Source organism: Canis lupus, chromosome 7 (genome assembly GCF_048164855.1).
Source record: "Canis lupus baileyi chromosome 7, mCanLup2.hap1, whole genome shotgun sequence".
NCBI classification, from domain to species: domain Eukaryota; kingdom Metazoa; phylum Chordata; class Mammalia; order Carnivora; family Canidae; genus Canis; species Canis lupus.
In genome coordinates, this window is record NC_132844.1 from 65,339,621 (window position 1) to 65,367,403 (window position 27,783).

The 27,783-nt window shown below is 40.7% G+C and overlaps 1 protein-coding gene across 9 annotated transcripts in view; it reads left to right on the forward strand.

Annotated features, from left to right (window-relative positions):
* BTBD9 (BTB domain containing 9) overlaps positions 1-27,783 on the forward strand; it is a 410,681-nt gene that overhangs the window by 323,066 nt on the left and 59,832 nt on the right. For all 9 annotated transcript variants that reach the window (XR_012034324.1, XR_012034323.1, XR_012034326.1 and 6 more), the window contains one exon: positions 8,761-8,868. Coding sequence is in view for 6 of the 9 variants with exons in the window: in XM_072833183.1 (XP_072689284.1) it covers positions 8,761-8,868 (108 nt within the window). In the remaining 3 variants the exon portion in view is untranslated. The remainder of the gene's footprint in view (positions 1-8,760; positions 8,869-27,783) is intronic.

Consider the following 27,783-nt stretch of genomic DNA (forward strand, 5'->3'; position numbering starts at 1 on the left):
AACAGAAACCCTCACACAAGGACATACTGTCCTCAGCCACTAACCAATTCTGGCCTTTTAAAATCACAGTAGCCCTGACTGGCCTTCTAGCAAATGCATTGCAAAGTGAGCTGGACTGGCTGCCTAGGGAGCCAAGCTCTGTGGTCTGGATAGGGCCTCACTGTTTCCACCTCTTGCACGTCCTTTTCCGATCCTGCTGGTGAGCCAAATTGGGCCGATGTCACTGGTGGTGTGTGCGTGTTCTGATGAGGAAGCTGCTGAGATCAAGGAGGATGGCCTCACTGCCGAGAGGGACATTGATGATGCCAAATTTAAACACAGGGAAAGATCTGTGAAAGTTGCATGCCTGCTTAGTGTGTCACAGCCGAAAAGGCCTATAACATAATAAGACTTTACCTTTTAAAATCTAACAAGACCATGAAATGGTTCCCAATAGTTTTGAGGCCAACGTCTTGCTTAAGGAAGGGACTGTATTGGTGAAAGAGTCACCTTGAAAAGTAGAAGAAAACTGCTTTTCTTCTCAAGTGCTATCTGTCCCAGACAAAATTTACTCATATATCCACACTGAAAGCATAAAATGAAAGAATTTTCATCAAATTGGACTGGATAGTATGAAATCTTAGATCACAAGCTTAGGCCCAAACTTAATTATTAATAAAGGGTTTGCCAAGTGACTGAGTAATCTGTGAAAGATTGTTTGGGCGGTGTTTAGCCCCCATAAGAAAATTAACCAAGTAACTTAGAAAGATAGATTTGCATTGAAAGCAGGAAATGTGCTGATTATAAATTGTCCTTTTTTTTTCCAAATGTGATAATGTATGCAAAAACATCTTGAAACTAGTGAAGTCTATGTGAATGTGAGGTGGGATTATGATGAGTCATTCACTATTCATTCCACACTCAGTGTTTATTGAATATTGCAGGGGCAGCCATGCCGTTTGGTAGCATGGTATTACCTTTTATGTGATCACCTAAAACTGGAAATTAAAAACTTAATCCTTCCAAGGAGTTAAGAGATAGTCTCAATTAACTATTAAAAGTCAACAGTTTCATACTGTCTCAAACTTTCGGAAAGTCTTGTCCCATCCAGCTCTCTACATGGCCCTGTCCTGTGGGCATGTTCTCTATGAGCATCTCTCTACTTTCATAGAATTTACTTGGATTATACCAAACACAGTGTAAGATTTGATAGCAGAGAAAGCCTCTCCTTTTACTCCCTTCCTTTCAGTGCACCAGCCCACACTGGGAAGCCCATTGTATACTCTGCCCTACCTCCGCACTCTTTCTCCATCCTGGGGCCTAAGTGAATAAACATAGAAACTACATATGCCAGATGATGGAGCAATTGCATCTTTTCCCTTGCCAGTTGCAAGAGAATATTGTTAGCCAGTGCCGTTATTTCTTCCTTCCTTGGAGGAATCACCCTCTGTGTCCAGGACATGAGAGATGATACAGTATCAGACAGGGTGGGGCTCTCTGATGTCCTGTGACTAACGCATATCCCCAGATCCCACTCCATCTGGTGAGCAGCCTGTGTTTCCCTCCTCCTGCTTTCAGAAGAAGGCGGGTATCCCCTTTGCCCTGAAAGGTTGTGGCCCACTTAGAGGCAGGGCCCCCATGGCGGCAGCTCCTCGGGGGTTCTCATGTCTGGAATCTGCAGGGCAGCCACCTGCTCTGCCTCACACACTTTCGATCAAAACGTTGTTACTTGGCTTCAGTCTCCTGCTGAGAATCCCATTTTGGGCTCATGTCCTCCAGCAGCTCATCTCAGCTTGACCTTCTCCACCTGAGGAGGAAGCCACATAACTGAACCGTGTGACAGCCGACAGTCAGGGCCGCTCTCATCTGTGGGAAAATCCCAGTTTCTCCCCTGGAAAGTTGTTCCTCTGGAGCTGTATAATTCCTTCTGGCAGCTGTTAAGGCCCCCTGACCCCCCACCGCCTCACTGCCTCTCAGTAGCAGAGATTAAAATGGAGCATCTGACGTAATGTTTGTCTTTGTGCTCTTCACTCAGAAGAGTGGGGACTGGGCTTTTCTGAGTGAGGTGCCAAAAGCACTGAAGTTTCCTTCTGTGACCATAGCTCCTTCCCCTTGTCCCTCACTGCCATGTCTGCCCCATCCGTTCTCTTGCTTCATGACCTCTAGTCCCACTCTCTTCTGAATGTTAGTCAGCCTCGTTTGGCCCCACTTAACTCCTCAGCAGCTGACACTCTGATTGGTCCTTCTCTTCCCTGGCCCTGCCCTGCATCCTCCTTGCCCCTGGTGGCCCTGCTTTCCTCCCTCCTGCTCCCCCAGTACCACTGCTGAAGAGAGTTATCAACTACACTGTCTCTGCAAGACTCCCTCCCTGCAGCTCTGCAGACTCTGCAGAACCTGCTCCAACACCCCACAGTGCAGCCCTGCCACCATCAGCTTCCATTGAGAATCATCATCTTTTTTTAAAAGATTTTATTTATTTATTTGAGGGAGAAAGAAAATGTGCCCACACGCAAGCAGGGAGAGGCACAGAAACAGAGAGAATCCCAAAATGACTCCCTGCATAGCAGGGAGCCTAATGTGGGGCTCCATCTCACAACCCTGAGCTAATGACCTGAGCAGAAATCAAGAGTTGGATGCTTAACCAACCAAGCCACCCAGGCACCCCAAGAATCTTCTTTCATACTTGAAAGATCTCCATCCAAAGCGAGCTTCCTCATCATCCCTATTGCTCACCTCCTGTCTCTCTGGTCCTGGAGCCCTCACTTCATCATTATCACCCTCATCATGGGGACCTCTGCTCTTTGTTGAGTGGCCCTGCCATCTCAGGCACTGTGCTAGGAGCTTATCTTAGGCTCTTTGATTCCAAGCTGCAGAAACCACATAAAGATGACTTAAGCCATAAATGGCAGGTTTATTAAAATGATGGGGAGATTTGTCATAGAACACTAGGGCAGAAAGTCTGGTGGCCCTCATAGGGACCTATATCAGCTATAGAAATCCTGCCAGGAGCCCAGATAACCCCTCCCTGGGGCCACATCATCTGTCTTCCATGCTTCTCATTGCAGATGACTTGCTTTGTCTCTTTATGCCTCTGATAAAAGAGGGTCACCCCAGAATGCCCACATTTTCATTATGTCATTTTAAGTGAACAGGGCCAGTGAAGCTGGAATCTCACATAATTCTCAATTCTTGAGAAACAAAATCCAGTTGGTGCCACCTAGGACATATGTCTTCCCAGAATGCACTCAGGTCCACAAACCATGGTTGGGAACCCACCCCCATGTCCACCTCAAGATTAGGCCAGAAACAGTTCTCACAGAGAGAAGTCACTGCATAATGGACAGACATGCAAGGAAAAAAACCTCTCACCACCGCCTCCTGCCACCTCTACTGCTGTTGCAACAAATCATAAAATGTTAGAACTGGAGGAGCCCTTAGAAACTATCAAATCTGGATCTTTAATTTCACAAGGGATGAAACTGAAGTACAAGTAAGTGAAGTGACTTGCCTAATGTCATTTAGTCAATACTCAGTAAATATTTGTTGAACGGAAGAAGCTTATTTCTAAAGAACTTAATTTCTGAAGATCTTGAACAGAATAGTCTCCAAACCTTGGAGGTCAGAGTATCTTAGTTTTTGGCTGAAAGATTAAAAATGGATTTGATAATAAATTAGTGTATTACTAATATCCAGGCAGTTGTCTTCTCTTCGTTGCCGAGTTTTGCCCCAGGGAGGAGACATGGTAGCTGCAGCAGACATGGCCTGAGGCCTTCCAGTGGAGTCTCCCGTGAACAACGGACAGTTAGAAATAGGCAAAACAGATACTTTCCGCCGACCTAAAAGACATCAATTCAATGGAGAAGCTGTTGATCTCAACTGTTTAAACCTCAGCACTCTTCACATTCTGGCACAGAATTAATCCCTTAAGAAAGGGATGTAAAAAATGCCATTCAGCACAACATAGTTTGTCATCGCATGCATAATGCAGACTTTCCAATTAGAATGCTACAATTTGGAAACTTTCTTCACAGACTGATGAGAGAGCAATTATTTTAAAAAAGGGAAAACTCAGTCCACTGGGTTTGCCTCAAGTCACTCCTGACTCAAGCCACAAAGACAAGAGTTTTGAAAAAATATTCACTATTGAATTTTGTATCAAAACACCAGCAAGGAGAGCAATTAGTTGCTGTAAACTGGCCCCCAGTAATCAATGGTATGCAGCCAGCCAGAGCATTTATGGAAGATGTAAGCAAAATCACATCTGTTAATCAATTTTAAAAAGCCCAGCACTTCACTGCTTTTAAGGGAAACTCCACGATGAGATAGAAGGAAGATGGAGGAGACGACGTGTAGTATCACCAGGCGTTTCATGCAGTGCTCATTAAGGAGAGGGGTTTGTGGCAGCAAATAAATACAGATCTGATCTGCATCAATAGATCCTGGCCAGTAGTGGCTTCCTTTATTCAGCCTCTTCTGGAAACCACTCCAGATGTCTGGGTGAAGGTGTGTCAGATGGAGGGCGATACGTTTAAAAGGAGCTCCTCTCTTAAGGTCAGAGGGAGCGTGTCTGTCCTAGGCAAGCTCACTGGGCAAACATTCCTCAGCAGATTATAAATCAGAAGCACCTCTGTGCTGTTGCAGGTGCACAGACTGCTAGCAAGAAAGGAAGTGAGGGACTTGGTGGGGTTTTCAGTTGTGCCTTTATTAGAACAAAATCCCTCTCCATGGAAAAAAAAGAGAGTGAGCTAATTTTTCCTTTAGTGTCCTCAGACTGTGCTTGCTTTTTTCAGTTGAATCAACAAAGGGATTTTCATTCCTGACTAAGCCTAAATTCCGAGCAAATATTCATCCGGGCACATGAATCAGAATCTCTCATAAAAACTCCACAAAATATAGGTGGCTTGATAACTGGAGATCCATCAGTATCCCTTTTCCACTCAGGAGTCACCATGACCCCACATTTCCAGCCCCCAGGGACCCATAATAAAGGAATAGAAAGGAGATGTCTCAACCAGTATGTGCATTTGGCTGCTGTTCAGAAAAAAAGAATTTAGGCTAGGAGAAATTATTGAAGTAAAGATCGATAGACTAAGCTAATAAAAATTAATATCTTCAGCATGCAAACTATGATAGGCAGTAGATTAATATCCTTCAAATAGAGGGCATCTTGTAAGTCATTAACAGAAGGATAAATATAAGTAGAAAATCTGCAAAATGTTCAAGTTCAATGATAAAAACTGCAAATGAAAGTAATGACAGATTTCATCTATCAAACTGGCAGTATTTTTGAAGATAATACACAATATCAGTGATGATGCACAGAAAAAAATGCATTTGTTTTATACCGCTGGTAGTCTGAGTATAAACTGGTACAGACTCTTGTTTGGGGGTAGAAATGTGTAGATGTTTTGTAATACATATCAAGGCCTCATCTACTCTGCTCCAGGAGTTTCACTTACAGAAATTTTCACAGGCAGTAGTCATAGATTTTAGCTTAAGAATGTTAATCACAGAGTTTTTCTAAGACTGTAATATTACCAACTACTTAAGTGTCCAATAAGAAACTGATTAAATACATCATGGGGCATCCGTAAGATGAAATTCTGTGAAGCCAATACATAAGGCGAGGAAGAAAATCTTATAGATACAAAAGAAAGGTATGCATAAGTGAAAGAAGCAAGTTGCAAATAATTTGCATAGTGTGTATGTGTTTACATAATTACTGGAATTACTGTTGGTCTTCATTTTAAAATAAAAATCTGAGGCCACCTGGGTGGCTCAGTCGGTTGAGCATTGGCCTTTGACTTAGGTCATGATCTCAGGGTCTTGGGATCAAGGCCCACATCTGTCTCCTTGCTCAGCGAGGAGCCTGCTTCTCCTTCTCCCTCTGCCATTCACCTTGCTTGTGCTCTCTGGCTCTGTCAAATAAATAAATGAAGGGGCAGCCTGGGTGGCTCAGTGGTTTAGCGCCACCTTCAGCCCAGGGCGTGATCTTGGAGACCCGGGGTCGAGTCCCAGGTCAGGCTTCCTGCGTGGAGCCTGCTTCTCCCTCTTGCCTGTGGCTGTGCCTCTTGTGAATAAATAAATAAAATTTAAAAAAATAAATGAATGAACAATAAAATAAAATATTAAATAAAAATCTGTCTTAAAACAAGTTGGAGGACTTTAGAGTAAAAACTACTAAGGAACAAAATATGCACTACTTTAAAAATTCTTTTAATATCCTATCACTCCAAGAATTTCTACTAGAGCAGCATCTGTGATACTTATAATTGGTCTTCCTTTTTATCTTCTTCATATCCCATCTCCTTGGGGTAGTCTTTTTCCATGAAATATTATGAGATCTGGTTAGATTCTATCCCAGAAGGGCCTGATTATTTTCATTTGGCTACACTGGTAGAAACACTAACTGGTGATTATCCAGAAGGATAGGGATTACGATAAACCTGACTCTCCACAGATAATCCAAAATCTCGCTGGGGAAATAGCCTCAACATTGTTTCCCAAAAAGCCTGTTACCAGGGCTGTTTAAGTAAAGAGAATGATTAATTAACTTGAAGATACTTTTTCTTGTTTTTAATCTACTCTGGCAGAGTTCTAAGTTATTTCAGCCCAGAACATGTATGGAACATACACTATGAACAGAATCCATATGTTTGGAGTAGAATTTTTTAAAAAGAGAATTATCAACAGTCTTTCTATAATCTTTATAAAGAGCTAGACAAACATAGAAACAAAAATTACACTTTTAAAAGTTACTCAACACAAATGTAAATTAACAGGCTAACTGCATAAAAGTGCTAAGAAACTAGAATAATATTCAAGGAAAAGACTAATGAGAGAAATGATTCACATTTTTATCAGGCAAACTGGCATAAACTGAGAGCAGATTTAATAGACACTTAGAAACAATAGGGTGGGATCCTGTCTGGTTCATTCAGAGTACTTTGATAGATTAAATACTCAGATGAATTAAGGGGAATGTTCAGGTGAATTAAGATAGAACCTGTTTCTGCTTCACTTAAAAGATGAATTCCAAGATATCAGGTAGTGTGGATTTAGTCATTGATAGCAAACAAAATTATACTTGAAAACAAGAAACAAAGGGCAAGGGGAAAGGGGAACACAGTGTCATTTCTAATCCCCAAAATAGCGTTATAGTTGACACTAAACTGAGCTTGTGCAAAGGGGTTTTTATTGATTGTAGTTGCAAGATCAAGGGCAAATAATATGAACTACTTTTGTAGAGTGATAGGCTGCAGGTTGTAAATTGGGACCCAGGTCTATACACTGGTAGTAAAGGAAGCACTTGGCAGAGGGATGATAGAAATGGGCTTTGGCCATCACACCAAGTTTGAACCCTGTATCTGCCAGCACTAACTGAGCGTAGACACGTTACTTAACAGGGGTAAGCCTGACTTTCGCCATCTATAATTTGATGAGAATAATAATGCTTGCTAAGGGGATTTTGGAAAGATTTAATAAGATAAAGTGTATAGCAGGGTGCCTGGGTGGCTCAGTCAATAAGACAAAGTATATAGAACACTAAACATAGGGCCTGGTACACAGTATAAGCATTAAAGAAATGTTGGTCCCGGTGACAGTAATAATCATCATTATTACTGTTGTTACAAATAAATATTCATTGAGTGTAGGCTCTGTGAGACACCATGCCGAGGACCTGGGTATAGAAAGATCAATAAGACATAGGCCCTGCCTTCAGGGAGCTCACTGTCTGTTCTGGCTATTGGAGGAAGCAAATCTGCATAAGCGAATGTAAAACAATAAGATGGGTATCTTGTATGGGAAGGACTTTTGCGGCTGAAATCATAATTTTTTTTTTTTTTTTTGAGGCTGGAATCATAGAAAACAATGGTCTCTCATCTCTCACCACTGTGGCAGTGTCAGAAGCAAAATGCTGGACTGTTGCCTAATCCTGTAGATTAGATTAGATTCTTTTTTCATACTCTATTTTTTAAAATTGAGGAATAACACACATACATATCTTTCATGTATAACTCAACTTGGTAAGAATCAGCACACTTCCAGCGTCCTGGAAGGTTCCCTCATCCCGTTTCATAAGCTTTACCTCTCCCAGAGGTAACCACTGTCTGATTCCTGTCACTGTAGGTGAATTTTGTCTCTTTTGAGCTTCATGTAAATTGAATCACATAGTCAATGCTCAGGTTCTTATCTGGGCTAAAAAGAAAATATGGAACAGAATAATCAATCTCTAAATAACAAAAAAGTTTTACTAACGAATATACATTTGTTTGTATCTCCAAATCAGATCATCGTACCACAGCTGTGCACAAAGTCAGCTAAGAATGAGAGGCAATCTAAAACATGATAATTAAGTCATTGGGGAATACTAGTTATTACCAGTTAGAAAGTATAGATGAACATGAACAGTAGTCTCAAGGATGTTACCTTTGGTCAGCCTGGCTAACAGGAGATGGATCAGGAAGGAGGATTTGGGGACATCTTCACACAGATAAGCCAACCTGAAGACTATAGCTAGCCATGCAGGGGACAAAGCCTGCCTGAGATTGGGTGACTGGTGAAGTAAGTTCCTAAAGAGACATGGCTTTCACTAGATTGACTCCACCTCCTGTCACCATACTTTTGGTGATTCACTTCTGTTCTCCAGTCTTGGAAGTGTGGTAGGGCAAAGGAGACAGGAAGGAGGGGTAAAGTAGACAGGATTTCCTTATGCCTACAGCCTCAGGAATCAACCAGTTAGAACACTCACAGCATTCTTACCTGTTTTCTTTTGTTCAGGTTACTACTTTGGGACTGTGATGATCGAAGCTATAGCTATTATGTTGAGGTCTCCACCAACCAGCAACAGTGGACCATGGTGGCTGACAGAACTAAGGTCTCCTGCAAGTAAGTTACGTCTTTTGTGGAATTTATTCCAATTTAAAAGACCGTCTTTCCAATGGATTCAGAAGGTTCTAATGAAGACTCTTGGAATCACCAAATTATATTCTTATTTGGAGGTTAAAAAATCCCGATGATCCTTTACTTCAGTTGTGACTATTAAGTACTTTGATAAGAATTTATTTTATGTGATCAAACAAGCTTTCCTTATGTGGTGGTTTGAACTTGACTCTTGAAAATGGAATGTACCTGAGCAGGGAAAAGAAAGATTTCCATATATAATTCTCTTTTGGGTCCCTGCTCTTGACACCACACCACCCCTTTAGAACGTTTTTCTTCCTTACAGAATTTTGCCGATGTAGTACACACTTTAGTTATTCTGGAGCTCCATTCCCACCTTCATCTCATTCTCAGGGTTAGCTTTAAATATTTATCTCATCTGAGTGTCAGCTACACTGTTACATAAACCAAGGAAAGCTTGGTATCTAGGTCTCTAGTCATTTAATGTGTATGGCTTTGGGCCTCTGTTTGCATTTACATTTTGTGGGGGAAGCCAGGAAAGAAGGATCATGTGGGTTCTGACCAGCCTGAGATCTTGACTAGAATGAGTATGTACATGTGTCTATACCCGTAAAACTCACTCAGATCAAAATTAACATTCAACATTCCCAGCATCCTAGAATCATACTTTTTCCCAGTCATTACCTAAAAGAGAGCTCAGTGCCTTTTTATGTAGAGCCAGATTCTCTGGGAGGCAAGATAAAGCAAAGAGCTGAGATTTCTTTTTATTTTTTTTTTTAAAGATTTTATTTATTTATTTGAGAAAAAGAACACAAGCGGGGGAGGGGGCAGCAGAGGGACCAAGGGAGAGAGAGAAGCCGACTCCCCACTGAACAGGGAGCCCGATATGGGGGCTTGATCTCAGGACCCTGGCATCATGACCTAAGCCAAAGGCAGATGCTTAACCAACTGAGCCACGCAGATGCCCCAAGATTTTTTTTATTATTGAAATGTGATTCACATACCATACAATTCACCCTTTGAAATGTATAATTCGGTGGCTTTTAGTGCATTTACAGAGTTGGGCAGTCATCTCTACTATCTGATGTTTCAAACATTTTCATCACCCCCAAAAGGACACCTCCTACCCATTAGCAGTTTTTCCATTTCCTTCTAGTTCCCACTCCCCACCCCCACCCCCACCCCCCCCAGTAATCTCCCTGTGTCTCTGTGGATTTGCATATTCTGGACATTTCCTATACATGAAATCATATAGTACATGATCTCTTCTTTTGGCTTTTTTCATTTAGCATATACTTTTGTCAAGCTTCATTCATGTCATAGCATGTATCAGCACTTCATTCCTTTTTATGACTGAATAGTATTCTATCACATGGAAATATATGTGTCACATTTTGTTTATCCATTCATCAGTGGATGAACATTGGAATTGTTTGTACTTCTTGGCTAAAATGAACATTCCTGTGCAAGTCTTTGTATGAACATACACGTTTTCAGTCCTCTTGAGTATATTCCTGGGAGTAGAATTGCTGGGTCTTATGGTAACTCTGTGTTTAAGTTTTTGAGGAACTACCAGACTTTTCCGCAGCAGCTGTACCATTTTGCATTCCTTCCAGCAATGCAAGAGGGTTCCAATTTCTCCCTATTCTTGCCAGTACTTGTTACTGTCTATCTTCTTGTTAATAGCTATCCTAGTGGGAGTGCAGTGGTAGTTTTGATATGCATTTTCCTCATGGCTAATGATATTAAACATCTTTTCCTATATCTCCTTGGCCAAGATTTCATAACAGCATTAATGATGGCTTGTTTGATGCAATGTCTGACTCCTTTACCATCATTATGATAGTAATTATCATAGAACACGTTTAATGCTTACATTGGTTAAGATAACACTTGCTGCTGTAATAGAAAGTGGCTTCAGCATTCCAGCATCTCGGCACAATAGTTTATTTCTCACATAGTAGGCCTTATAGGTGTACCTGGTTATTAGATGGCTCTTCTCTCACAGGTGACTAAGAAACCCAGGCATCTTCCTTCTTGGGGTTCTACCATCCTCTAGGGCCTCATTAGCACCATCTGCATCTAGTTGGCAAATGGAGAAAGAACAGAAAGAAGGTATACCTGGTTCTGAACAGTCTTGGCCTTCCACTGGCATTTGATTGGGGAGAAGTAGTTGTTTACCAACTAGATGCTCGTAAGACTGGAAAACAAAGTTCTGGCTGCGCAGCCACTTCTCAGCAGAGCGCACATCTTGTAGCCATCTCTGCCATTGAATGAGAAAACTAACAATTATTTAGTAGCTACTATTTTCTTGACTTTCCTGTATTTTGTCTCATTTTGTCCTGAACATAAAACACCTTGTGGAACATTGTCCTTGTTTTATGAAAGAGAAAATGGAAGGCTCTTTCCATTCCAACACAAAGCATTACTAAAGAGGGCTAAGCCAAACTAGATGATGGAAACAGGGAAACAAGATGATTAACTTACTTCCAAGCACCTAGAGCCCTTTTTATACAATAGGAAGGCCTTTGAGGCCCATGAACAACTGTCCACTTATCTTTTCAGAGCCATTGCTCACTGAGTGTACAGCTCACAAGCCAGACCCTCAGTTTCCCCATCTTTTCCACATCTCACTGGTTACCATCACCCATCTCATCTGTTATTTTTATATGTTATAAATTAGATACCTCATCTCATTACATTCCCCTACTGAAGGTGTTACACGGTATGGATTTTTAAACAGAACTACTGACCCAGGTATATATCCTAATGGCTTTATAGTTATTTAAATGAGTTTTTTCCTTGATTCAAAAATGCATTCATTCATTAGATTCCTCCCAGTAGCTTTGAATTAAGTCATCGACCTCTTTTTTCCCTTCTTTTTAATATTTTGTTTCCCTTAGTTGGTGGATTTAAATAATTTATATTTTTAACCTTCTTCATTAACACTTATATGCTACAGTAATATACGTTTTTAGAGATTAATAAATAAATAATAACAAAAGAGTAGTAGCAAGAAGGCAAGTGCCTGTTAACCCCCTAAAAATCATTAGAACCAAAGGTTATGATATGTTTATAGGCATAACCTGAATCTGTTATGCCTTTCATTTTTGAGTTGGGTGTTAAGAAATATAATAGAAGATATGCAGATGATAAAAGAGGAAAGCCTTTCCTTTATAGCTAATATACTCCAGCGTAGTCCTCAAGAGAAGATTCTATTACCTTCAAAAATTGTAGCCTTCTTTTTCTGAAATTAAGTTTGTGAGTCATGTTATAAATGAAATTCTATAGGATCTTTAGAGATCACAGCCCTGCCTCTTGATAATTCTAGTCCAGAAATCAAAGGACAGATTTTTGCTGTCCTCTGAAAAATACATAGGGAATGAGATTCCCCAATGTCTCCCTGTAAGACCCTCTACTCTTGGAGCAGGAGTCCTTTCTGCAACAGTTGGAGCTTCACTTGTTTTACTTTCAGGATAAAGGTTCATTGTCTATCACAGATAACCATGTTTTTGTAGAGACTTATTTGGGTTTTTTTCCCAGGTTATCCAGATATAATTGATACATAACATTGTATAAGTTTAGGGCGTACAATATAATGATACATACATGTAGCAAAGCGATCACCACAGTAAGTTAGTTAACACGCCTCACCTCACATAGTAGTAGTAGTAGTAGTTATGATTTTTTTTCTTGTTATGAGAACTTTTAAGATCTCCTCTCTTAGCAACTTTCACATATGCAATACAGTATCACTTAACTGTAGTCACCATGCTGTTCATTCCATCCCCAGACCTTACAGATCTTATAACTGGAAGTTTGTGCTTTCGGATCCCCTTCACCCATTCCCCCCACCCCCACATACCACTCTGGCAACCACCAACCTGTCCTATTTCTGTAAGTTCGTTTTTTTAAGATTATACATTTAAGTAAGATCATACAGTATTTGTCTTTCTCTGTGTGACTTTTTTCACAGGTAGCATAATGCCCTTAATGTTTATTGATATTGTTGCAAATATATTAACTGACTTCATAAAATTACTTTTTAGCCCTCTTTATTCACATCCTCTAGTCCTGTACCCTGTAATCTTATTCTTAAAGACTTCACTTTCCAACCTTTGATTCCTTTTCTCTAACATCTTCTAAATTGTTGAGCCCTAAATCTGTGTTGATACAATAAGACACTAGCATCACTTTTTTTATTATAAATGTAAAACATACACAGAAAAGTAATTTAAACAATACAGAAAGATATATGTGAAAAGTAAAATTTCACCTTCCCATCTTGTGCTCCATTTGTCAGAAGTAACTGCTTTTGACTATTTTTTAGTGTTTATAATGTCTCAACTATAATATTTTTATATATATGTTTATTAATTTATCAGCTTTACTAACTCCTCACTATAGAAAATGAGAAATTTGGCTCACTTAACAACTTCTCATTTTTATTGTTTTTTTTCTTTAGTTCTGCTTACTATTTATATTTAACCTTTTAAAATTAAACAATATACCTAAACCTTTTAAAATCAAACAATATACCTGAATGCCCCTCTAAACATCTTTTTTTTTTTTTTAAGATTTTATTTATTCATGAGAGACACAGAGAGAGAGAAGCAGAGACATAGGCAAAGGGAGAAGCAGGATCCATGCAGGGAGCCCGATGCAGGACTCGATCCCAAGACTCCAGGTTCATTACCTGAGCCAAAGGCAGATGCTCGACCACCGAGCTATCCAGGTGTCCCTAAATATCTATTTTTTGACCCATCAATTGTAGATAGTATTCCTTGAATCACTACTATGTATGAAGAAATTACCACCCTACATTTCCCTTTCTCTCTCACCATCTTCTGTTAACTGTCCCACCACATTGACATTGTAAAGATAAATGATACTTATTTTCTGCTCTGTAACTTACAGTTAAATCATCCCTTTTGGGTACTGGATGGCTCAGTCAGTTAAGTGTCTGCTCAGGTCATGATCCCAGGGTTCTGGGATGGAGCCCCGTGTTGGGCTCCCTGCTCAGCGGGGAGCCTGCTTCTCCCTCTCCTCCCCACCTGTGCTCTCTGTCACTATTTCTGTCTCTCTCTCAAATAAATAAATAAAATCTTTTTGATAAAAATCTTTGTTAACTATAAATTGGTCCTGAAAAGGGAAAACCACTAAAATCTCATTATAATGTTATTTATTTTTTAATAATTATTTTTTAAATAATAATTATTATTATTATGTAACACTGTTCACCACAGATCTATAATCCATTGGATCTATAGTGAGGGAAATATTACTCTATGTAACTAAACTTGCATCCTTTTTGGAAAATTATACTGTGTTCAGATCAAATAGATGTGATTTTCTTAGAAGTGCTCAGGATTATTCCCCAAATAATAAATAAATAGCTTCATATTAGCTGACTTTTTGTTTTCTTGGAGTTTCTAATTGCCTCTTTTTCCTGTTTACAGAAGCTTCTGAGGCATACTATTTGTTCATTGGTTAATTTTGAACACAGTTTTCTAGGCCTATATAACTAAAATTTCTTTTTCTTTCTTATCTAGGTTGGTTTCACTGTTTCTTGGATTTCTTTTTCTTCTTGTAGAAATGTGGGTAAAGAGTTAACAAAAACCTTGTTTCTTTTGTGTGAGATATTGATCTTGGGCCCAGCTACCTTTTTAGATCTGTTCCCCTGAAAACTTGATAGAAATGGAATGTCAGCTATTAGGTAACATTGCTTATGACGAAAATTACCCCAGATTGGTAAATTGCATCTGGCCTGGGAGGACTGTAAATATTTGATTGGGAGCCATAGCTTTGGGTTTCCTGAGCATGATGACTTTTGTGACTAGGCACATCCCTTGTGAAAATTCTGGGATCTTTGTTTATGGAGATAATAGTTTCAATTTGGAATATGAGGCCTCTGAGCCAGAGTGGCTCCACACCTGCCTACTCTCACCTCAGCTGTCATCTTGCATGCCATGGGGAATAGCTCCTCCTCAGCTATATAGACCACTACAAGGACTCCCACTAAGGAGAAATGCCTGCTGCTACTCAAGTGGCCTACTGTTTTCTGTTTTCTCTCCTGGGTGAATCTGAAGCCAAATAGGACTTGGTTGGGTCTCAGTCAAGAGCTCTCATAGGCATTGCACAGAGTAAATGTATTCAGAATTGTTACCAGAAACAAAGGGTATGTGGTGTGGAAGGCAAATTTTCAGAATTCTTGCATGCCCAGTTTCTTCATAATTTTGAAAGCTTGAATTGATTGCCAAATAACATCTAATGTTGCTGATGAAAAATCTCAAAGAATCTGATTCTTATGATTTATAGTGATGTATTTTTCCCTATAGAAGCCTTAGGATCTTCTTGTTGTTAGAGGTGTTAAATTTCACAATGATATGGCTGGATGTGGACCATTTTGATTTATCCTGCTCAATTTGTTTCAATATGGAAATCTACCCAGCTCCCCTCAGATTTATAAATAATATCCACCTACCGTTTTCTAGAAATTCACAAAAATCTTAATTTGCTTATATCCTCCCCTCCAGTTTGCAACACCTTTGTGAGTGTATTCTCTTTGTATTTCTTTGATGTCACCTCATTGGTTTCCAGGAAGGGAGAAAGGTCACTGTGCCTACAGTGTCACCCATCTTCAATCTGAATCCCCCAAAACTCTACTACACGGGCTATTCATACTCCCCAGTGACCCCAAATCCTTTTCCTTCCCTTCCTTGTACCTGGCTGCCCCTTTTCCATGTTTCAGAGCTGTCTTGTTTCCTACCAGTGTGTATTCTTTAACATATTGACCTCATTCAATGTTCATTTATTAACCATTTCCTTACTTTGTCATGGTCCCATTGGCTAATAGTTTTGTCTGTAGAAGAAGGGTAATAATCTCAGCCATCATCTGTCCAAGACTCTGCCCTTGGCAAGCATTCTGGCAAATATAAATTACTAGATATAAAGAACTAACCATTGATACTACTGAAATTTTTCTTTTTCCACTTGAGAATTCTACAGTCATAATCTAGAATTACCTAGGATTTCCAGTTTTTTAAGTGAATTTTCTCACAGGCTATCTATCTACCCACCAGATATACTATCTGCATTCCCTCTTAAATAAATTTTCTTTTCAAACCTAAGTGTTCATTAAAAACATTGTGAAGGGTTTTTAATAACTTAAGAAAACATTTATATAATAAGATATTTTTAAATCAGAATACAAAACTGTAGAAATATTATCACAAATGGGGGAAAAATATGGAAGAAGAAGGCCAGAGATACACCAAGACGTTGTTAGTGTCTGCCTCTGTGTACTGGGATTATGTAAATTATTTCTAGTTTTCTGTATTTTTGACCAATTTACATATAAATCTTTTACAATCAAACATAACACTTTATTTGAAAAAGATTTTTTTTTCTTGCCACCATGAATATTTTGTAGATGTTTGTCCTTGCTGTTATTTGAGTAGCATATGCTGGCAGAGTGGCATGATTTATTCACTGCCAGGAATAAATTAAAGAAATTAAGTAAGTGCTGTCCATAGCAATATCCTGGTCACTTTTCAGAACCTTGAAGCCACTTACCTGAAGCATACATTGTGCTTCCCTGAAAAGGGACACCTGAGCCTCATTTTCCTTATGTTACTTCTCCCCCTTGGGCCTCTTCAGGCCCAGGTCTGCGAGAGAACTTCACCTTTCTCCTGGACTTCAAAGTTCATTTCCACCAGGGGTTTGCCCTCTCAGAGAGGCCCAGCCTACTTGACCTTGGAGCACCCCTCTGTGTCAGGCTGTTTTTTACAGCATCTTAACTTGAGAAAGTCTCTCCCCTGTGCCCTCCCTGAGAAGCCCTTTGGTAGCCTCTGTGTCACCTGGAAAAGCCTCTGTGCAGTCAGCTCACCTTCTCCTTGGTCTTCAGCATGATATTAATATCCGAGAATAGCTTTGTCCCTCTTGCTGAATATACTATCATTTAGTCCCAGGGAAGGGCAACCGTCTGTTCTGGGTTCTGTTTCTGTAGCTGATGCTGTTTATTCACCAGGAATCTTAGAAAGGGAGTCATGTTTCTTTATCAAAGTGCTGCGGTGGTTGAGGACAACAGGATAAATTAAAGGTGGAAAGTCACTGCCTCAGAAAACTCTTCCAAAGTGTATTGATTGAAAAATGAAAGATTGAAAAATGAAACATCTGAACCTGAACCATTTACTTTGCCTGTGATTTTGTGCATCTTCTTTGCCATTGTCAGTGCTAAAGCTGAGAAAGCAAAGCCTTCTTTCCACCAGTTTTGTCTCTTAGCCCGACACTTAACAAAACAACAATCTTGGACTGGTTCCGAGAGCTTGCTGCTAACCATGTGACCTAGGGATTGTGTGTAGAGGGCTTGCCTGGTTAATGTGATGCAAAACAAAAGTGAGTTTGAAAGAAGGAAAGGTCTCCACCATTGCGATCAGTGGCAGAAGAAGTTCATACGAAGTGTCAAGTTTTAGTCTCCAGGATGGGATTGCAGCTCGTGGCTGTGGCAGAGGTTCTGTATTGAAATATTACTATTTCTTGCAAGTGTCTGCTGTGCTAACAGCCAGTTACCCTTACCGACTCAGACGCCTGTCCCTGCAGGGTTGGAGGAGTGTGCTTGCTTGCTCCTTCTTAAAAAGGGAGCCAATTAATAGGCACTGGTTGTGTAATTGTCACTGTTAAAAGGCTTGGTGGAGATTTTATTTTTCTCTTTTCAAACTTAATTCCATTTTTCTACACAGCTTTTGACAGTAATGAAAAAAGCCAGTCATGTTCTTTCCTGTGTTTTTTTAAAGGGCAAAGCATTGGTGTTAATTTTGTCATGAGTTTTAGAGCTTGAATGATAAAGAAACATGTACCTATAAGAGGAATGGAAAAAAAAAAAAAGAAAAAAAAAAGAAAGAAAATGAAAAAAGTCACAGAATTCAGATAAAATATATATACACACAGAGGACAAGTCTGATACTGGGCAGACCCCTAGGCTAATGAGACAGGGATGTCAGAACCTGCCCTGTAGAAGAAGTCTGTTAGAACAGACTTGGAGATACGTGTTAATCAAACTGTTGTTTATATGTTTATAAAGCACCAGAATATTTTGGGGTAGAAAACATCAGTAAGGAGTCACTTACTTATACCTACCCATCTAGAGAAGGCATTTATTTATCTTTTGTTCTACAGAACAAAAAAAAAATTTTTTAAGATTTTATTTATTTATTAGAGACACACACGCAGAGAGAGAGAGAAAGATTGAGAGAGAGAGAGAGAGAGAGAGAGGCAGAAACAGACTCCATGCAGGGAGCCTGACATGGGACTCAATCCCAGGTCTCCAGGATCACGCCCTGGGCTGAAGTTGGCGCTAAACTGCTAAGCTACCGGGGCTGCCCCAGAAAAATTTTTTTAAAGATTTTATTTATTCACTCATGAAAGGCAGAGACATAGGCAGAGGGAGAAGCAGGCTCCCTGCGGGGAGCCTGATGCGAGAATCAATCCTAGGACCCGGGGATCACAATCTGAGCCGAAGACAGATGCTCAACCACAGAGCCACCCAGCCGTCCCAATGTTCTACAGAAAATCTTTATGCAAAATGTTGGGAGCCATGTGGAAAGTAGATTTTGATGCTAAGTATGTGAACCAAATTCTAAATTTAGGCCTATCAACAGGCTCTGTGGACCACCATTGGAGAAGCCTATCCCCACCCACAACATTTAACAGGGGAAGGAGTGGGAAGGACATGAAGTCCCCCTTGGATAGCAAATGATCAGAAGGGAGAAGCTAAGAGCTCTTTTCCTTCCCCTTGCTTAAGGCAGGAGCCACATTACTCTGTAAAGATAATAATTTTTTCCATGCCTATTATTAAAAAAATGAACATACCTCGGTAAAACTTTCTCAGTGAGCTGTGTTGGCACACTTAAAATTTGCATGGTCAGGAAGACTTTTCTTTCATTATGGAACAACTTTCATACTAGTAATACATTCTAAATGACAAAAATCAATCCAGATCATACTAGTACAACTACCATCATATCTCTCTCCTCTACTCCACTCTGCTAATTCTACTCTCTGCTAATTCCTACCATATTCTCTCTGTACCCTCCCTCTAGTTGACCTGGTGTAGCCACAGTGGCACATTTCAAGGACAATTCTGACATATCTTAAATGTTGATGTTCTGATATCAAACCTTTAACTGGCTTCCCATTGCTCTCTGGATAAAGACCCAAATTCTACATGTGGCCTAGAGTGCCTACACAATCTGGCCCCCTCCTGCCTCTGCAGACATTTCCTGCATCAGTCTTCCTGTACTGGCTATGTTCACATCAGCCTGGCTTCCTCTCATGTCCCACCATGCATTGTGCTCTACCCTCCCACAGGGCCTGTGCCCATGCCACAGCCTCTATCTGGAGCCCACACCCTGCACTTTGCTTAACTCCCACTGTGCTTGGCTCAAGGGCCACATTCTCAGGGAAATCTGCCCTTATCACCCATCTTAACCAGAGTGCTTTGCTGTTCCCTCTCACAGAAATGAGCTATTGCCGTTTGCAGCTGATAGTACAGTTTGCAATGACCCATTCCTTAGCATAGTATTAGATTACTGTTGTTCTTCGCCCATTAGAATGTAAGCGCCATCAGAGCAGGGATGTGGTCCATTTCATTCTTATCCATGGTAGCCTAGCAAGGACCAAGCACTTGTATTCTGTCTGAGTGAACGGACGGACAGGTGCTACCTCTCTGTCTCCAGTTGTGGCATGTGCTGGTTCCATGTGTCCCGCTGTTGTCCAGAGCTATCGTCTTCACAGGGCTCACTCAGGAAGTCCATCCATCCACATTCAGAAACTATCATATGGAGCAAGGAAGAGTTTGTGGGAGAGCATAAAAGTGGCTCATTAACCCTGATAACGTAACCCTTGTAGCCCAGGAATGTGTCTTCCCAACTTCTCTTTATTAATCTGTTATTGATCTAACGTCGCTGATTCATTCCCAGCCTTACTCCACAGATTTAGTCTTTGCCAGAGGTCCCCATCTTCTCTGGTCTCTGCACCTACCCTTGCCCCTCAAGATAATGACTTGGATCCCCCAGTAACAGTTTATCACTCGAGGTTGGCTACTGGCTGGAAGTCCATTACCTTTATTTTTAACCACTCTTAGAAAGAGTGAAGTTTCTCTTTATGGAGGGTCCAAGTGCTTTCAAACCTGTTTCCCAGCTGTGCCCCTTTCACTTCGGAAATTGATTTGATTTAAAATCTCGAGTTTGTCAGATTAATATGTTGCAATTGCTTCTCTGGATTTTTACAGTAAAAGGTTGAAAAAAAAAAACAAAACTGGCCTTATTCTCTGGAGAGAAATTCTAAACCATTTGCCCAGGCAGTCCCGGTACCTCTCCCAGCAGGGTAAATAGAGTTTGTCCAACAGAACAGACTTCACTCTGGAGTCCTGGAGCTCTGGACTCCTCCCCTCCCATGGTTTCAGGATGGCTGCAGGGGGTCCTGTCCCAGCACTGTCCGGAATGGTTCTTGGGAGGCACCACTTACCATGACCAAGCCTTGATTAACCCCTTCCCTGAGAGAGGCATTGCCAAACAGCCCCTCAGTGGATCTCTAAAGTCAGGGTTACATAACTCTAATGATGGCAAGTAAGTTGAGCACACAGTGACACCAGAATAACAGTTATCATAGGAATCCGTTTATAAAAATGAATAGCATCTACATCTGCAAAAAAAAAAAAAAAGCAAAGTAGAGCCTATTTATTAGTCCATAAACAAAGGCAGCAGGAAAGTCTGTGTATACTTTTGATCATACCTTTTTAAAGTGGCCTGCCTCAGTTTGTCTCTGCGTCTGAGTAAGGAGTGCCATCTTAGTAATCTCACCATGATTAATGCTGACTCAGCTCTATCCCAGAGTGCTCAGGGGCTCAGATTTTGCTTCCTGGGTTAAAAACGGAAAAAGGGGGGATCCCTGGGTGGCTCAGCGGTCTAGCACCTGCCTTCGGCCCAGGGTGTGATCCTGGAATCCCAGGATCAAGTCCCACATTGGGCTCCCTTCAGGGAGCCTGTTTCTCCTTCTGCCTGCGTTTCTGCCTCTCTCTCTCTCTATCTCTGTGTCTCTCATGAATAATTAAATAAAATCTTAAAATAAAAAAAAAAAAAAGGAAAAAGGGGCGCCTGGGTGGCTCCATCAATTAAGCATCTGATTCTTGATTTCAGCTTAGGTCATGATCTCGAGATCATGGGATTGAGCCCCGAGCTTGGCATGGAGTCTGCTTGGGCCTCTTTCCCATTACCTCTGCCCCATTCCCCCACTCATATGCACTAAATAAATAAATAAATAAAATCTTAAAAAAAGGAAAGAGGACAAACAGAGTGTTCCTGTTAATTCAGGGATCCAGCATGTACATAGAACCAATGTTAGAGCTAAAAGGGCAGGTACTCTTTCTTGATTATCTGATTTATTCTCTTGGCTTCAGCTGTCTCTTTCATTCATATTTTTCATTAAATGTTGGCACCTTCTAGAATGGCGTCTCAAACTCACCTTGTCTAAAACTAAGCTCGCAGTCATCTTTACCCGCAAAGCAGCTCCTCTCCTTTGAAGGCTCTGCTTGAATTTGTGGTAAGCCCCTTCTCCTGGGTGTCTCTTACCCCCGTGACTCCTGCCTTTCCTTTCCTCTCCACAGCCAGTCAGGAACCATGTTTTGTCTTTTATACCCTTTCTCCCTTTATTCTATTGCCATTGCCTCCATCTTAACTCAGACCTTTGTGCCTCTCCGTTAGACTATTATAGTGATTTCCCCCAATCTGTACTTCATCTGCATCTACTGCTGTTTCGATATCTGGAACAGTTGCCGGATCAGTCTGGCTGCCACTCCTTACTCCCCCGAACAGGCACCTCCAGTGGCCAACTGGGAAAAGCCTCATATCTTTGCCTGAGTCTCCTATCTCTACATGCCAGCTTTTCCCAGACATCTCATTTTCAAATCTTCTGCTCTACTGTTAGACCTCACATTCAGATTTTCAAATATATAACTACCATACATATCTGACTTTCACCAAACTTTCTTAGTTTCTTTTTTTAACTCTCTCCTTACCAGTATCATTCTTCCCTTTCAGCCTGGCCCAATTGCTGTTGCCAAATGAGTCCATTCTCAAGATGAGCTAATTTTCTTTGTTTCCACTGGCTGGAAAGTCTCCAGCCCACTGCTCTTCTCTTCAAGACCCAGCCAGAAATGCCCTGTGAGCTCTTCCTTGATCTTTCTTCTCCCAAATACAGGCAACTGCTCCCTTTGCTGAATGCCCCACCATATTTTGTTTCCTTGTAGCCTGATAGCATTCACTTTTTCTTGGGTCTATTTCAGAGGAGGGAGGAAATATGGGGCTAGGCTGGGAGGAAGTTTGCTTCTTAAAAACCTAGCCATTTTTTCAGGGTGCACTGGGATATTTCCCTTGGAAGTGTAGGCCAGATTTTCCCAGAGTAGCCTCTGGTTACTAGATCTGTAATAAAATGCATAGCTCACCCAGCTTTGGTTCAGTCTCATATTTGTTGAATGTCCCTAGTAGGTAAAGCCTACATTGTGAGGGAGAATACTATGAGACAGGAAGATACTTCTCCAAAGGAACTTACAGGCTAGGCTGTCCATAACTTCTGAACATTCAGAACCATCACCAGACACACACACACACACACACACACACACACACACACACAGTATAAAATACAAAATAGGATCCTGAAAGATCTAAATGTGAGACAAGATTCCATCAAAATCCTAGAGAAGAACACAGGCAACACCCTTTTTGAACTCGGCCATAGTAACTTCTTGCAAGATACATCCACGAAGGCAAAAGAAACAAAAGCAAAAATGAACTATTGGGACTTAATCAAGATAAGAAGCTTTTGCACAGCAAAGGATACAGTCAACAAAACTCAAAGACAACCTACAGAATGGGAGAAGATATTTGCAAATGACATATCAGATAAAGGGCTAGTTTCCAAGATCTATAAAGAACTTATTAAACTCAACACCAAAGAAACAAACAATCCAATCATGAAATGGGCAAAAGACATGAACAGAAATCTCACAGAGGAAGACATAGACATGGCCAACATGCATATGAGAAAATGCTCTGCATCACTTGCCATCAGGGAAATACAAATCAAAACCACAATGAGATACCACCTCACACCAGTGAGAATGGGGAAAATTAACAAGGCAGGAAACAACAAATGTTGGAGAGGATGTGGAGAAAAGGGAACCCTCATACACTGTTGGTGGGAATGTGAACTGGTGCAGCCACTCTGGAAAACTGCGTGGAGGTTCCTCAAAGAGTTAAAAATAGACCTGCCCTACGACCCAGCAATTGCACTGCTGGGGATTTACCCCAAAGATACAGATGCAGTGAAACGCCGGGACACCTGCACCCCGATGTTTATAGCAGCAATGGCCACGATAGCCAAACTGTGGAAGGAGCCTCGGTGTCCAACGAAAGATGAATGGATAAAGAAGATGTGGTTTATGTATACAATGGAATATTACTCAGCTATTAGAAATGACAAATACCCACCATTTGCTTCAACGTGGATGGAACTGGAGGGTATTATGCTGAGTGAAGTAAGCCAGTCGGAGAAGGACAAACATTATATGTTCTCATTCATTTGGGGAATATAAATAATAGTGAAAGGGAATATAAGGGAAGGGGGAAGAAATGTGTGGGAAATATCAGAAAGGGAGACAGAACGTAAAGACTGCTAACTCTGGGAAACGAACTAGGGTGTTGGAAGGGGAGGAGGGCGGGGGGTGGGAGTGAATGGGTGACGGGCACTGGGGGTTATTCTGTATGTTAGTAAATTGAACACCAATAAAAAAAATAAATATAATATAAAAAAAAACAAAATAGGATCCTATAGTCATAAAATGGTTTAATTAAAAGTACTTTGGAAGTTATAGTCTAACGCTCTCATTTTACATGTGAGACTCTGAAGACAGGTACAGAGTACAGATGTCTCCCCAAGTTCGCATCTAATGGGAGGGTCTAGATTCCAACCCAGCTCTCCTCATTCTGAATCCCTTGTTTCCAGAATGTCACATGGGCTATAAGACCATAGGGATGTTTTTCTGAAAAGATGCATTTTGAACCTGGTCGCTTACTGCTGGTCCACATTGTAGCTACAAAAACTGGTGATTTCCCAACCAAAGGAAGCAATGAACTTTAGACTTAAAAATCACAGAGAGGTACAAGTCAGAAGTAGAGTCACCCTCCAGAAGGCATGATGAAGACTATAGATTACAAAGAAATCCACTTACATTTTCATATGATCTTCTATCTTGCTCTCACTACTACTTCTTCCACAGAATATTAATTTATCCAGCCTATTAGCTGTAACATAATTCATGTTTTAAAAACTGGTTTTAAAAGCAGAATCTCTATATCAAATCACCTAGGGCTTCGTTATCCAGGTTTGGAGTCTGTTAGCTTCTGTTTTTCTTCCTATTGCTTACTTAAAAAAAATCATTACACTATTCATTAGGCCCTTTATTAGACTATTTCCTTCTACCAAAAGAGACTTGCATGTGTGTTTTTCCTCTGTTTTAAGCCAAGATCCATAAAACATAGTTCCCTCACAGTTGACATTTTCTTTTCACAAGCCCTTGAAATGGAATGTAAGAGAATTTCACCACAGTGCAGTAAATTATGTACTGAGTATCAGTAATAAACATTTCTTACAAAGTTTTAAAGTATAGTTTCAGAGTGGTGATCATCTGGAATTACATACATTTACCAGCTGCTTGGAGGGAGCTCCTGCATGTGTTCTGCTCATACACTTTTCACCTCTTTTTCCAAATTTATACAACAATACAGAGCCCATGTAGTAAACCAAAACAGAGCAAAAGAATGTGTATGCTCCTAGTTATGTGGCTTTGCAGTCTTGACCTGGAAAGGGTGATGAAAGTTGTCGTCTTGTTTGTCCTTCTCTTTCCAGGCAGTTGCACATGAAACTTGTACCAGAGAAGTCGTGATTTTCCTTTGGTGAAAAAAACCTGGATAATATCCCTTACTTCCTTATCTCTGGTTCTCAGAGCCTTTAGCGTGTCTTCCATGGGGGTGATGCTCAGGCAAAGGAGGGCAGCTGGCACTGGTACTGCTGCTCTTAGATGAAAGTAACTTGTTTATATTGTTCATTTTTTCCTTCCTTATTCTCCAGGGAGTCACTGAATTCTCTATAGGACTTGGCAGTGGGTATATAGGCTTAATAGAAATTCTGACTGCTGGAGCTTTGAAATGTATATAGTCTTTTCTCTAGGGTCTACTAGAGGTGGGGGAAGGAGGGGTATATGGAAGCTTGTTTGTTTGTTTCACATTTCCAAATCTTCTCAATTCACTTTTCCTAATTCAAGTAAAAATCCAAACCCACACTACTGTAATGTTGGATCACAGTTTTAAACTAACAAGAGGATGTGAGCCTAAGTTCATGTTCTCACAGCACCACTGAGCCCCTCATATCAGAGCCTCTGCCTGTTTGTAGGTGCTTTGAGTAGACTAATCAAAAAGTAGCAATCAAGTGTTTAGTAAGACGTGGAATGTACTGTCATCTTCAATGACGGATGCATTCGTTTTTGGATTTCTAGTCTGATTTTCAATTTAAACCTTCACAGTACATTAATATCATATTCTTACATTAATATTAATTAACTTTATAAATTTATGAGGAGCTGAGAAGGGAACATAAGGTATGCATAATCTTCCAAACCATTCATATTTGGGGATGGAACAACTGTTACTCTCAGATATACTATTTTCTCTTTTTGTCACTACCTCAACTGATACTGTCTTTCAACTAATGCTGAATCAGTGCCCCAATCTATGGGGCCTGGGCCATGTTAGCTCCATATTTCCTGTTTACGCATCCATTAACTTAGCAGACAGACTCTGAGCCACTGCTCTAGGTTAGGCACTGTGCTGGCTGGACAGTTTCCTCCTCTCATAGGCTCATTAATTTAACTTTTCCAATCAGCTCAGGACCATAGTAACTGAAGGGCCTTGATCCAAATGTAAATAGGGGCATTTGTGGATTCTGACACACTCAGCCAGACCAGATCTTCTCAGAGTGAATCAGGAGGCATAACATTTATGGGAACAAGCAGCATGCTAAATCTGGACACACGCTGTATAGAAGGAAATGGGCTTGGCCTGGATAGATAAAGATCACTCCTTTTGCCTTCAGCCTACTAGATGGGAGTTCAAGTATGCCCTTCTTTGAGCACAGATATTCCCAGACCTGTCAGGGCTGCAGCCTGTACACTCAGCCCAAGTCCACTTCTTTGTTACTTTTTTTTGGTAACAATAACCTCAGCCACAGGGAGGCTTAGCAAGCTGAACATGTTTTGTTGCATGCCCCTGCCCATGCTCTGGCTGCCCTCTCTGATGATAAGTGTGATGTGCAGTTTGTAATGAGCACTTGCAGTTTCTGTAAACTGTGTAATACCATATAATCAGTAATTTTCCACTTATCCTTGATAACAGGAGGTTTCTGCTTGGCTTTTAGCAATAGCCAAAATGTGGGCCGGTTCCCCCCACCACCACCAATATGATGAATTTTCATAGGCATCTTTCTTTTCACAGATAGATTGACAGGTTATTTTCCAAGTGTGTCCAAAATGTGTATTGGCTAATCTTGCCTTGAAAGAGTCAAAGTCAAACAAAATGATTCTGAAGTAGCCATTTATAATAAAATGACTATATACATTCTTAAGCTCATTTTAGGTGTCTCCTGGCTATGCTTTTCCTCAAGGGATTAGTAGTTTGAAGCTTAGCCCAATAGCTTGGATGATCAAACTGCCAAGTCTCAAGTTATTGTTTTAAATTTCCTATAAGAGATTATATCTTAAGTATAAAGTGAATTCACCCTAGATGACTTGGTGCTCTTCCCTGAGAAAGGAAAAGGGCTATTATGCTGTGTGCTTTTCTCTCCAGTCACACACTGTCAAGACTGGATGGGATTCTGGTTATGATTTTTTTTAATCATTGGGAAATACTTTCAGAAGAGCAATGGACTCAAGCTTTCCAATGAAATCCTCCCCACCTCTATTTAAAGTCATTTCCTGACTTTCCGAAGATGCTCAGAACACCATAAAATTCAGTGTTTTCCTATAATAAATTAAGATCGCTTTTTCATTATACAGGCTTCTCCCTTTCTGAGATATTGCTTGCATTATCTATTCATTCATCCATTTCTGTAGGCCTCTTGGTAACCACTAACCCCTATCAGATGGCTTAAGCAAGACCAACAGCTGTTGATTTTGTGACATCAGGGAAGTCTCATGAATCATGTTGATGGGAGCCCTGGTACTTCCATGAACACTGGGCACTGCCATTTATCTGTCACAGAGCTAGCCATCCTGCAGATTTCTTGCCTGGCACTTCGATGTATCTGACCTGGTAACACTAGGATATTGATGAGTGGTGGCAACTAAGATATGGAAGTTGCCCGAGCTTACCTCTCATTTAAAAGATGATTGTGGCACAATCATTGGCACAAAAGGTTGCATTTCTTCCTCAGAGTGATAGATTGATCCTCTCCATGTGCAGAGCTCCATGTGGGGTCATGAAGAAAAGAGTAGACCACTTGCCAATAGTCTAGTTGAAAAACAACATACATGTCAAAAAAGACTGCCCTATCAGCTGACTCTTTCTAGGTGTCACCTAAACAGCAAATTGAAGTCAAATGATTGCTTCTCACGTCTGCTTGAAAATTCATCCAAAACACAGAAGAAATAGTGTGCAGTTTATGAAGACAATTTATTAGAACTAAAAAGCAAGCAAGTCACGCTTTTACTGAGTTAGACTTTTGATCCATAAGGGGTTAGGAGAAGTGTGTGATTGGGCAGAGACCAGGTTTCCTACAGACCCCAGTGTT